At 42.8% G+C, this 13,911-nt stretch overlaps 1 protein-coding gene across 3 annotated transcripts in view; it reads right to left on the reverse strand.

Moving 5' to 3' along the window:
- TRMT6 (tRNA methyltransferase 6 non-catalytic subunit) overlaps positions 1-13,911 on the reverse strand; it is a 54,490-nt gene that overhangs the window by 9,181 nt on the left and 31,398 nt on the right. The window contains exons 1-4 of one of the 3 annotated variants that reach the window (XM_056567824.1): positions 13,534-13,559; positions 10,486-10,577; positions 7,630-7,713; positions 5,141-5,265 (exon numbers count right to left, since the gene is read on the reverse strand). In XM_056567824.1, the coding sequence (XP_056423799.1) occupies positions 5,141-5,265; positions 7,630-7,713; positions 10,486-10,577; positions 13,534-13,536 (304 nt within the window). In that variant the 5' untranslated portion in view covers positions 13,537-13,559. Of the gene's footprint in view, positions 1-5,140; positions 5,266-7,629; positions 7,714-10,485; positions 10,578-10,670; positions 10,690-13,533; positions 13,560-13,911 lie in introns of those variants that run through there. The other 2 variants (XM_056567825.1, XM_056567822.1) reach the window with 2 other exon arrangements.

The raw sequence follows: 13,911 nt of genomic DNA on the forward strand, positions 1-13,911 counted from the left end.
ACGAAAAACGGCAACTCGTAAACTGCTGATTTTACATGGTAACAGAAGCTCAGTCTTATTACAGAAATGCTTCCATTGTTAATAGGATTAAACACCATTACATTAGGTGGGCAGATATTTCTTAATATATTCTGCAAGGTATGTGTGAGGTGAGCCTCAGCTTTCATGGCTTTCTTTATTAAATCTATTGTTACCAGGCAACTGCTTTGTCTAAAACCCTTCCGATATAAAACAAACCAAATTAAGCTAAAATTATCCGATGGCTAAAATAAAGAAGCAAAGTGTTCTGCTAAACTCTGTGCTTCTTCCTTTCTGCTCACTCTACTCAGAAAGAGATTGAACCACTCATGGCTTGATGGTGGGCTGTAGCACCCCTATCAAGCCAATGTATCTGAGTGGACCTGATAATCTTTTTATATGGCTGTTTATTTTATCTGTTTATGATGCCATGTTATCAATCTACTTATTTGTTACTGTTAATGACTATTTCTGTAGCCCTATATCTGTCCCCTGATTAATCTTTGTGGGGGAAACTAGGGATCGACCGATTATAGGTTTGGCCGATATTATCGGACGATATTCCCGATTTTGGACGTTATCTGTATAGGCAATTAACTTACCGATAATCCAATAATGCCCCGTCCCCCCCGTGCCGCACCCCCCCCCCCCCACTGCCCTGGCCAGAGACCGCCGCTGCCCCATTGTCTCCCCCATCCCCAGTTTTATAATTGCCTGTTCCCGGTGTCCGCGCTACTTCTGGCTCCTGCGGCGTCCTGCGTTACGCTGCGCAATGACGTGTGACGTCCTCAACGCGACGCCACTGTCAGTGCGCACAGTGACAGCTCAGGATGCCGCCGGTGCCCGAAGTAGCGCGGACCCCGGGAACAGGCAATTATAAAACCGGGGATGGGGGAGGCAATGGGGCAGCAGCGATGGTTGGACTAAGGACCTGCAGGGGAAGAGAAGCGGGCGGCGGCGGTCTCTGGCCAGAGGATAGGGGGAGGGTTGGACTCAGGAGGACCCCAGGACAGGCAGGGGGAGAGAAGCGGGCAGCGGCGGCGGTCTCTGGCCCCGCAAAAGGTGCTTCTTCAGGGCCGGGTTGATAGGAGAAATAGCCGATAACTTATATCGGAATAAGTTATCGGCTATCGGCCTGAAAGGCCACAGATTATCGGTATCGGCCCTAAAAAATCAATATCGGTCAATCCCTAGGGGAAACAGGTTGGGACAGACTATATGGGAATCTGATAAAGTTAAACCGGCAATAGCCTGGGGTGTGTATCTCAGCGATGGGATCAACTGTCCCCACTGGTTATATCTTCCGATTTGTTGAGTTTCAGTGTGACATTTCAGGAACTTGTAAAAGTAGGAGGAGCATCCTACCGGGGGATCTTGGAACATGTCATCAGGGAGGGCTTGGGCTGTCTCGCCCCTGTTGGTAAAACCATGCCAATTGGATTATTTTCAGGAAAAGAAGTGCAACATTTCAGCTGTACTCCTTAGCCTTTTATCAAGCATGTCTTACCTCAAACCACACGACCTTCTCTGCTAAGCCATGCCACCTTGTTGCAAGAGGCACAAAAAATAAAACAAGTATCTAAAATACAAAACAAATGTTGTGCTGTTTGCCACAAATCCCGTCTCATTTAGACTATTAAATATTTCTCAAAGTGTTACACCTATTTTAGGGCCCAAATTGGTGTCGACTTTGCTCCCGATCACTGGTTTTATTTATTTACTGCTACCTCTTCGGATATATTTTCATGACGGAATTGTAAGCACATTTCGGCAAAGAATCAGCTAACATTCTGTACCAAAATTGGCATTAACTGTGACCCCAAAATGGCAACCAATTTTTTTTTTTTTTTAATGGGAACCTGTATTACCATTCTCACAATGCAGAATTTCCAGACCGTGACTTAAAACAACCGTGGCTTTTGGATTTTTGATCTGGACGTACAAAGGATTTTTCCAATTGGACACTTCATCGTGTACACAGGGCACTACAGTGATCCCTTGACTTACAATGGCCTCATGTTACAATATTTTCAACATAAAATGGACTTTTCTGGACCATTGTAACTTGAGACCAGACTCAATATACAATTCAACAGATAGTCCAGATCTGTGAAACGTGTCAATGGCTGGAAGAACCGACCAATTACAATGGGCGTTCACTGGTAAAACACCTGTATTACTGAAGTGCATGCACTGACTGGTGTCTGGTAGAGCCTCCCTACAGTACAGGGAGGTAAATACATGTTCTGTACTACTCTTTACCTGTGCCAGGGTTAGCTGCTCCTTTGGACACCAGGTAAGGGCGGCTTCATTTTACTTTTCTAGGACTCTGTGTGCACTTTACAGGACCCTGAAGAAGCTCCTGTGCTCTACACAGACAGTGATTTACAGCTCCAGGCAGATCTTTCTTACTTTTATATGTAAGGACTTGCTTTATCTATATTAGTTATCTACTTATTTTTCTTTAATTCTCACTTTTTCCTATTTTTGGATGACATTTTGGGGCTTCAGAACCAGTTACCAGGTTTCCATAGACTTATGGTCTCAACATAAAATGGTCGTCCTGGAACTAGTGCTGCGCGGTATACCGGTTTATACCGAATACCGGTGTGTCTTTTTTTTTTTATGATATGAATTTTTCATATACTGCAATACCGGTGAGTGTATACCCTGTTTGGGATGGAGGGCGTACCTGTACGTCCTCCGCCTGCTCCGTTTCTATAACGCGGTGCCACGCCTTTAGACGTGGCGTTCAAAGTTGATCGCCGCGTCTAAAGTGAAAACTAATCAGGTGCTGGTTAGCTCAGTGGGCTGTTTGGGACCGCCACGGCAAAATCGCTGCATCCAGAACAGCTGGAGGACACAAGGAGCGTCCCCTACCTTCCTCCTGCGTGTCCGATCGCCGAATGACTGTTACGTGCTTCAGATCCAGGAAGCAGTCTAGCAGCAGAATCATTGATCAATGTTATCCTATAGGATAACAATGATCAATGTAAAAGATGAGAGTATGCAATGTTATAGCCCCCTATGGGAACTATAACATTGAAAAAAAAAAAGTTAGTTAATAAAGATCATTTAACCCTTCCCCTAATAAAAGTCAAAAACACCCCCCTTTTCCAATTTTAAAAATGAAATTAAAAATTCCCATTTAAAAAAAAAAAAATATATATATATATATACTGTCCGGGCATGCTGGGAGTTGTAGATTTGCAACAGCTGTAAGCGCCCTGGTTGGGAAACAGTAATCCAAGTATACGGTGGTGTTTACCAGATGTTTGTTGGATCATGTACTGCACATGTTGGCAAGTGGAAACTGCTATTTCCATCATTGTGTCTGCTGCTTAGGCTAATGAAATAATATCATCCGCTCCCCCATTGTGTCCCACTCCTCCGCAGCCCTATTAACTCTGCCTCTTGGCTGTACAGGATATACACAGGTACATCTGTTCTGAACATACGTCAGAGGGAATCTCTTTCATTGACTGATCTGCATTATAAAAAGGTTATATGAACTGGGTGTTTCCCAGTAAACACAGCTAGAAACAGCTGAAAGGCTTAAAGATTTGGAAACACAGTCACGCAGGTACACCTGAACACGCAGGGCGCCGTATGACACTGGGCTTTATATAACCTAGAAGTAAACTAATCATGGAGCGCCATATGCTGATCGCATATTATAATGGATATCAATAAATACATATATCATAAGAACATAAAAGAAAAGAAAAAATTCTGGATACACGCGCTATGGATTTTGTGATCGGAGCAGAATCCAATTAATCTCAATGGGATTTTGCTGCTCTGTGCACACTACAGAAGTTCCATAGTGGAACTTACTACAGGGATCCGGATTACGTCAAAATGGAAATGTTTATTTTTTTTCGGCGGAATTTCCCCAAAGTTAACAGGACTTTGTCGACTTAGACTCCATTAACCTCGATTCCAGGCGGAGGAGGTCCAATGACTTTATTCAAAAAGAAATATTTTTGCAGAAATTCCATAGTCTGCATGGGTCCTTCCCACGCAGGAATGTCCGTGGAAAAATTCTGCCGCGGAGTCCCGCAAATTTTAGTGCCCTTTATCTTCAATGAGGTTTCCACTGTCCCATTCACAGAGCAGAATTTTCACCACAGGAATTTCAGTACAGATATAAAACCTGTCTTTAAATATTGCCTAAATTCTGTTTAGATCCCCTCTGAAGTTTATAGGACTGTGATTTTGAAAGCATGGAAATTCCGCTGGAATAGCATAAATTCCGCAGTATGAACAGAGCCTTAAATGGTCACTATCCTTAAAACTTATTTTTGCAATTGCACTCCTTGTGGTAAATAAATCTTTCTAATGTACTTTGTTTAAAAAAAAAAGCTGCCACTAGGTGTCTCCCTACTTGTCCAGAGCACATTTCCTGCTATCTCTTGCACAGAATTTGGACTTCTGCTGGCCTGGCAGAAGTCCAAAATCAGGAAATGCAGTCTGGAGTGCTGAGAGGGGTGGGGGTGCAGACTAAGCCAATCATAGCTCATCTTACACTGAACTGCTCTGGGCTGTGTGTAGAAGAGTAAGGTAAGAAGTTCTCCCCTGTATGGCTTCACATGATGTCATGCCTGCTGGGGAACGCCCCTTCCCAGTCTGTGAATCTGAGACTGAGCAGAAAATACAAAGCAATATGAAGGGAGAAAACTAACAAATAATAAAAATAAAGGCAGGGGGTGGTTTATCATGATGGGGCAGTGAACTGGGAGAATTATAAAATGTAACAAGATCATGACATGTACTCTTTAAAGTGCTTCTGTATCAGGGACGAAACTAACTGAGTTTGTGATGACTCAAAAAAAGTCTAACAGGGGCTTCTATGGTGATCCAACTCCAGTTCTGATAAAATGCGGACGATCTGAGGGGTGTGTCCATAAAACAGAGGCGGAGAGGCCCACGAAGGTTAACAATCTACCATATAGTATATATTTGTGTATATGCTAAATGATTTGCACACCACATATCAAGCCCTAGAAAACTTCAGGATGACAAAGACAGAAGCCTAGTCCGCCTCCATCCCTCAGTTATAGTGAATATTCCTTAAACCAATCAGAAAGAGTAAGTGCCCAATAAAACTATGTATCCTTACCTCCCATGCGCTCCATTACTGATCCCAGAACTAAACCAGCACAGGTTTCCATAACTATCACTTTACTTCCTGCATGGATATTTCCTAATGTCAGCATCTGGGCCAAAGTATCATATCGGAGGTGACTGAAAAAGCAAAAAACAAGAGAATTAGTACAAGGAAAGCAAGATGTTCTCTTAATTTGTCAAAGCAGCACACTATACTTGTCAATTCTTATCATACTCAAAGGGTATTGTGAGTTTGTAAAGTTTTTAATAGGTGGCTGGGGACAGGGTAAATTAAAAAAAATGAGTCATACTCACTTCACCCCTGCTCCTTTTATGGCACCTTCCGCCATCCCTGCTGGTCACCGTTTGTTTGTGCAGGAGACCAGAGGAGGTGAGTATAACTTTTTTTTTTCTTTTCCCCTCTCGAGCCACATACTAAAAATGTTGCAACACGAAAAAAAAAATCCCTTTATAAAAAGCTGAGAATTATGCAAGATGCTCTAATAAAGTACATCACATGAAGTGATGTACTGTGGTGATTTGCTGCCAATATGTCATGGGACTATGGATGTTACAAGTCAGGTCAGGTAGAAAAATTGATCCTTAATATGAGGTGAGCCCAACGGGACTCAATGACTTATAATGCAGTCTGAATTTGATTATGGGTTTTTTGTTTGGCCAGAAAAAAAAAGTATGCTGCATGCCTCCATAGAAAATGTGAACACAGCTTAAAGGGGGTACTCTGTGATGGTTTTCTCACAATTCTTCTGTGATTTTCACCCCAATATATTTTTAACAGCATACAAAATGACTGTTGTCTCAGATTTTTCCCAGGTTGCAATGTCGCTGAGACCTCACTAGTTAGCTGATGACAGGGATCCTGTAAGCTTCAATGGGCGATCGCTTGGTGGGAGAGAGATCAATCTGCAACTAATGCAACAGCTGTAGGCACCCTGATTGAAAACCACAGGTCTTTTGATGGATGCAGCTCATTTCTGTTTCAATGGGTGGGGTGGCTGATGTGTGGGGGGGAGGAAAATGGCATTTTGGGATTTGTAGTCAAAAAAATTAAAGTCAAACAGGAAATACCAGTTCACAAAAAGCTAGCCACAGTGTTATGGTAATCTCACAACAGCTATCTCTTCACTTTTCCCGCTCTGGGGGAGACTTGGAGCATGGGCGGAGCTTCGTGATGTCATCGCTGCTGTTTGCTAGCAGCGGGAACCAGAAGAGAACAGCCCTGGTGACATCATGAAGCTCCGCCCATGTGCCAAGTCAACTCTGGAATGTTAGATAGTGAAGAGGACAGCCGGAGAACCGAAGCATGGAATGGGACCAAGTAAGTATTGTTGTCATCGGCGTCACCTGCACAGGTTAGTGCAGATAAAACTGACGACAGATTTCCTTCAAAAGGGAATATAACAGCAGTGTCACCTGCACCAACCTGCTTATACAGGATAATAGTGCAGGTGACTGACCGTTTACCTTTTTGGGATTGGTGGAGTCATTCCAGAGTTATGTGTTGTAACATCACCAGATGGCCGCCATTGTAAAGCCGCTCCCCTCCCTGCTTCCAGGTGTATCAGGAAAGCGGTGCATGGGCACTGGTGGTACGAGCCGTCTGTTCTGGTGACGTCACAGCATGTATCTGCTTTGTGCTATTGAAAGCCATCAATATTTAAGGAGGGGTTGCAGCACTGGGCCAATGTGGGTGGGTATGCACCAAGGAGCTAGGGAATGCCCCGAGTGCACCAAATCATAGGGTTAATAGCATTGGAATCAACTAAGAGATAAAATTATATAAAAAAAAATATTCTTCAAACCGGTGCCTCATAAGGTATATGAGATGTGAGAATATAGGGTGAAAAAATTGTAGATAGAATGAGTAGTCCAATATGAATAATCAAAATAAATGTATAAAAAAATATTTTAATATTGAATAATATATACATAATATGTAATGTGAGAACTGTCACAGGGCCCTTGCGGCAGACTCGAAAAAAATCAATAGCATAAATAAAAATACAATGAAATAAAATGGAATGTGACCACCTCAATACTGTTTTCCCAATGGTATCAATGGTAGCATTGGAATCTATAACCCTTTACAAGCCAGTCAGTGCAGGTGACGCTGCTGTCACATCCGTCTTATACCTCATACAATGTCTATTTTAGGTGCATTGAACTGCACTGAATTGAAAAGTAAAAAAAACCTTTGACTGTTCACGTGTAGACCAGCTAAAAATACATGCAAAAATGGGCCCCAAAACACACCAAATAGCAACAAAACAAAGTTTAGAAAAATGGAGGCTTATTTTGCTTGTAAATAAAGTGTGGTTTTGAGCCTCGCTACACGAAAATATCCTAAGCAGGATTCTGGACTATTGTTTGCCAAATTACATTTTACTATGTACTTTACATAAATCGTATAATAGTAAATGGAGAGAGGGATAGCAACATGTTATAAAAACACTTTTCCCCATATACCAACCATTCCCTTACCAAATTTTTCCAGGTTCTCTAGCATAGTACATTATGGCAAGAATACGGGTGGAAGGCTTTAAAATTGTAATATGAGATTCATACCTGCAGAGAAGAAAATTCAAAAGTTAAGTCACATGGTCTCATGTCTCATGCAGAGCTGACAGATGCCGGAGCAATGTACATTGGAATTACTCATATAGGGTCACTGTACTCAATAGAGCTCACTATGTAATTCCTCTACCATAGTAACTTGCATTAATAAAGGGGTACTCCGGTGGAAATTATTATTATTATTTTTTTTTTTTTTTAAATCAACTGGTGCCAGAAACTTAAACAGATTTGTAAATTACTTCTATTAAAAAATCTTAATCCTTCCAGTACTTATTAGCTGCTGAATACTACAGAGGAAATTCTTTTCTTTTTGTAAAACAGAGCACTCTGCTGACATCACAAGCACAGTGCTCTCTGCTGACATCTCTGTCAATTTTAGGAACTGTCAAGAATAGGAGAAAATCCCCATAGCAAACATATGCTGCTCTGGACAGTTCCTAAAATGGACAGAAATGTCAGCAGAGAGCACTGTGCTCGTGATGTCAGCAGAGAGCTCTGTGTTCCAAAAAGAAAAGAATTTCCTCTGTAGTATTCAGCTGCTAAGAAGTACTGGAAGGATTAAGATTTTTAATAGAAGTTTAACTCCTTTAAATCTGTTCCCAGTGAAGCCCTACATGACGTGCAAGACTCCACAAGGACAAACTTTTCCCCCTAAACCGCATGACAAAGGCCTCTTTAGCCAGCTAGCACCTGCTCTGTACTAACTACTCTACAAATGGGTAACTTTTCCTTCTGAAGAGAATTCTGGCTTGCCTAACAATCACCAGTCATGTTTCAAGGCTCTTTAGGCATGGTCAAAAAGTTACTTGCATGGACGCTACCTCCAACAGATAGCACATAGAGCACGCTGTCCTCCTTATCGAGGAGATCTATGTTGAATATATTTTTTCCTCCATGAGAACTGCATGGCCTATAATACATAGTAAAACAGATAGGCCCTTCAAAGAACACTAATTGATCAGCTAATCTTTCTGAATACTAGATATAGTGGGGGATACTCACAGAATAATGGGTTCGTCTTGGCAGCATTTTTTATTTTAAATAATCCTACTCATGAAAACATTGCTTCCCCCCAGCTCTTCATCACAGTCTTCCCAGCCAACCTATCGCAACTTTTTATTTTTTCATTTGTTTGTTTTGGTGCGGAAACACTGAACAATCTGCAACAGGTGTGCAGTGTGTGAACATACCCTTAGGGTATGTTCCCACTTACTGTATAGGTTTCAGATTCTATGCTGCAGATTACATGCTGTGTAACCAATATAAATGAAGAGGCGAACACAACATAAAATCTGCAGTGTATACAGTGCGTGTGAACAAAGAGTAAAGGGTATGTTCCCATGCTGTGAATCTGTTGCAGAAAATCTTCAGTGTTTTCACACCAAAACAAACAAATGTATATAAAATCAGTTGCACAAAATCGGTAGCAGATCTCCAGCGTGCTGTAGGTTAGTTGCAAAAATTTGTAAGGAAATATTCCCATTTCTAAAAATCTGCCACCCTAAAAAGCCAGCATCTGTTGTACTCATTCCCTGTCTGCTCCTCTGCCTGTGGCCTTGTTCACACAAGGCAGCATGGTATACACACCTCATTCTCCCGAAATGTTCCAAAAAAAAGTTAACATTTTCCACCCTCAAGTTAAAGGGGTACTCCGCTGCTCAGTGTTTGGAACATACTCATCTGAACGCTGGAGCCGGTGTGAGGTGGTTTTTTGCGCCCCCGTAGATCCATGCGTCCGCTCCTCCCCCAGCTCTCCGAACATTTCCGAAGCTAGAGCTGAGGGAGGGCAGAGCAAGGGGAGGGAGGAGGTTCACGCCCCCTCCCTCATCTCCCCTCCCTGAGGACATTGATCGCCACGGCAGGTCCCCTCCCTCATCTCCCCGAGCTGAGGATGTAGAGCAGTGCTCCCAATGAGCTCTATGTGTAAAGGGGGACATACTGTATGGGCTAAAGGGGGGACATACTGCACGGGCTATAGTATGTCCCCCTTTAGCCCGTGCAGTATGTCCCCCTTTAGCCCGTACAGTATGTCCCCCTTTACACAGAGCTCATTGGGAGCACTGCTCTACGTCCTCAGCTCGGGGAGATGAGGGAGGGGACCTGCCGTGGCGATCTATGTCCTCAGCTCGGGGAGATGAGGGAGGGGACCTGCCGTGGAGATCTATGTCCTCAGGGAGGGGCGTGCCGCAGAGATCTGCGTCCAGCCGAGCTCAGGGAGGGGAGATGAGGGAGGGGGCATGAACCTCCTCCCTCCCCTTGCTCTGCCCTCCCCCAGCTCTAGCTTCGGAAATGTTCCGAGAGCTGGGGGAGGAGCGGACGCATGGATCTACGGAGGCGCAAAAAAACACCTCACACCGGCGTCGGGAACTCGCAACGTAATAGCCCCACCCCCTCGATGCAAGTCTATGGGAGGGGGCGTGACAACAGTCAGGCCCCCTCCCATAGACTTGCATCGAGGGGGCGGGTCTATTACATCATGATGGGGCGGGGCTATGACATCACGAGCTCCCGGCACCTGCTCCAGCATTCAGAACAGTTTGTTCCAAACACCGAGCAGCGGAGTACCCCTTTAAAACAAACACACACATTTTATTTATACATATACATATATATATACACATATATATATATGTATATATACATACACACACACACACATACACACATCACTCAGGCTGTCTGGGCATGCTTGGAGTTGTAGTTTTGCTGGCACTCTATTCAATTCTATGAGTCTCCTTATGACAATGTGCACAAACCACTTACTTTTTCTTCTTTTTCTTTATATACTTTTCTTGTGCAAATTCCGTCTTGCCACGAAACGTCGTACTGTTCTCTATAAGCTGCTGGACAATTTCCTGTAGGAAAAAGGTTAATAATTAGATGCCGTGTTTGAATCCACACTACAAAATATAGGTGCGACAGTACTCGACACCAGCAATAAAACTAACAAGTACTAAGGGCAACCGATGGCATTTTGCTTTAGTCCTTCAGACCTGTACCAGGGAAGGGAACAGCTTGTGTGCGGGCGAGGCGGCGGTGATATTTATGGCATGCCATCAGAGCTGTGCGGCATGAATACAGCTCTGGATGCTTTAACAATGTATTTTCCCTAAGGTCCTACATTATTTACAATCACGCCATTTTTCTTTTTTTATTGAAGGCATTATTTCTTCAGGAATGTGTGCTGGCACCAAGACATATTTGCTCCCATGTAATTATATTAGGATTTAAACAATATCGCTGACAGTACACAATGGAGGACACCATGTCGCTGTAGTAACACTTCATTTATGTCAGAGAGAGGCGGCTGGAAGTCATCGAAGTCAATTAACCTTTTGTCTTTACGAAAATAAGAATTCCCAGAATGCTTTATGGCTGGAAGTTTAGATAAAACCTAAATTATACTCAAAGAATAGCAAGCTCTCATTCCAATAGGGGGTGATGAAGACCATCACAGAGAATCATACGAAGTAGTAAAGGGGGCCATACAACTTCAAGAACTGTTAGCCAATGGCCATTCAGTTCCATTTCCCTATACACATGCATACTCAGTTCTTCCAAGCATGAATGTGATGTCAACCCCTTAAGGACAGCCTGATTTGGCCTTAAAGGGGTACTCCACCCCTAGACACCTTATCTCCTATCCAAACGATAGGGCATAAAGATGTCTGATTGCAGGTGGTCTGGCCGTTTGGACCCCACGATCTCCGGCCAGCACCCCGACGTTCTGAACATTTATGTTCAGAATGCAGGCTTCAGGCATCCATGGTGGTGACGTCACACTGGGCCCCCTCCATTCATGCCTATCCTTTGGACAGGGGATAAGATGTCTAAGAGCAGAGTACCGCTTTAAGTATTTATTTATTTTTTTTTAATACGAAATGCCTGACTATGTATTAATACAGTGTTTTTCAGCTGTTGCAAAATCACAACTCCCAGCATGCCAAGACAGTGCTTTTGGTTGTCTGGGCATGCTGGCAGCTGTGGTACTGCGACAACTGGAAACACACTGTTCAGAAAACACTGCCTTATGGGGACTAAAAATGCATAATATATATAAAAAAAAAAAAATAACTTATATATATATATATATATATATATATATATATATATATATATATATATATAAAGTTATTATTGTGAATAAGCCCCTTCTCTAAGGCTGGGTTCACATCACATCACATCACCGCATACGGCAGGGGCAGCTGAAAACTTGCGGTCCCGCATGCCTTCGTTTGCGGTCCCGTATGTAATTCATTTCAATGAGCCGACCGGAGTGAAACGCTGACTCCGGTCGGCTCATTTTTTGCCCCGTATGCGGTTTTCCCACCGCACCTAAAATCGTGGTCGACTACGATTTTAGGTCCGGTGGAAAACCGCATACGGGGCAAAAATGAGCCGACCGGAGTCAGCGTTTCACTCCGGTCGGCTCATTGAAATGAATTACATACGGGAGCGCAAGTTTTCAGCTGCCCCTGCCATATGCGATCTCGTATGGGACAAAACGTGATGTGAACCCAGCCTAATAAAAGTTTAAATCACCTCCTTTCTCCCCCCCTTTTTAAATAAAATAATATAATAATATGAAGAAAGATGAACAAACATGTGGTGTCGCCACGTGCGTAAATGTAAAAACTATTAAAAAGGGAGCCAATCATCAGATTTTACCCTATATAACGCTTGGCAAAGCGGAGGGGGCATTGCTGCCGGCCGAAGAACGTGACTAGGTGAGAGGAGCTCCCCGCCCAGGTGACTACTTACGGGCGTGGCGGTGACTAGTTTATAACTCCATATCCACACCATCCCTGGGGGCAGAAGCGTCCCACAGGGATGGTGAGGATAAAGATTGTACCCTATATAACGCCTTGCCAAGCGTTATATAGGGTAAAATCTGATGATTGGTTCCCTTTAAAATATAACATTAATGAAACTGCAAGGTCAATGGCGTAAATTTAAAAAATCAGCAGGAGTGCACATTTTTGGTCACTTCATATTGCAGAAAAAAAAAGTGATAAAAGAAATCCCATCAAAACAATAATGGTACCGATTAAAAACTACAGATCACTGCACAAATAAGACCCATACATCCCCATATATGGAAAAATAAGAGTTATTGGGGTCAAAAGAGGACAATTTTAAGCATACTCGCTGCTGGGAGTTGTAGTTTCGCAACAGCTGTAGGAACCCTGGTTGGGAAACAGTGGTATAATGTATGGTAAGAAGAGTTTACTCCGGCCCTGCCGTTGGCTGTCCGGGCATGCTGGGAGTTGTAGTTTTGCAACATCTGGAGGTCCGCAGGTTGAAGACCAATGATCTAGAATGATGATCCAGCAGTTAAGTATATAAATATAAAACTTTTTTTCCAGAAAAATCTTTTTTTATTCTCTGATCAATTTCTGCTCACATTTTAGTTCTATTCTGGAAACGCACACAATGTTAAGGATGGATTCTAGAGGTCCTTGACTTTAGATCTCCATTACTAGGGGACATAAACATTGAGATGTGTTCTATTAAGATCAAGAATAAGTCAAGGGAACCAAGTATAATAAAATATAATACAGAATCAAAGCCATGTAAACTGTTATATACAAAGATAAAATGCAGGTCTCCCAGCAGAACTGGATAATGGGTCAATACTGCTGTACAAGCACAACTCTGAACGGAGAGGATCCCAGAAGAATTCATCGGTAATACAAGTTCTTCCATGAAGGAACAAAAATAAATAATAGGCTCAAATGTCCTTAGCAACGATGCTACATCTTCTGGAAATAAACATTGAAGAAGATAAAATGATCATAGAAGGGCCCTTACCATATACAGTGCTGAGAGATTCCGTTTTTAAGGTTATGTTCACACTGAGGATTTTGAATGGAATCTCATCATCTGGTCGAGATGGGACACTGACATATCCGAGTACGGAGAGGTACGAGCCCTATAGACTTGGCCTAAACAGTCAGCTAGAGACTTCATTCGAGTCATTTTCCATTCCAGTTTATTTTTTATTTTTTTTATCTCTGACTCTAAAATGCAGCAAAGCGCACTTTGGGTCTGAGTCTAAATGCATATATGCTAGGAAAATGGACTGAAGGAGTCAATGTAGTCCTTCATGTCTATGCACTCCAGAATTTCCAGTTTGACTGGGGTGGATGTACAGTCATGGCCGTAAATGTATTTCTCACAGAAAAGGAT

The sequence above is a fragment of the Hyla sarda genome, chromosome 3 (assembly GCF_029499605.1).
Source record: "Hyla sarda isolate aHylSar1 chromosome 3, aHylSar1.hap1, whole genome shotgun sequence".
Lineage (NCBI taxonomy): Eukaryota > Metazoa > Chordata > Amphibia > Anura > Hylidae > Hyla > Hyla sarda.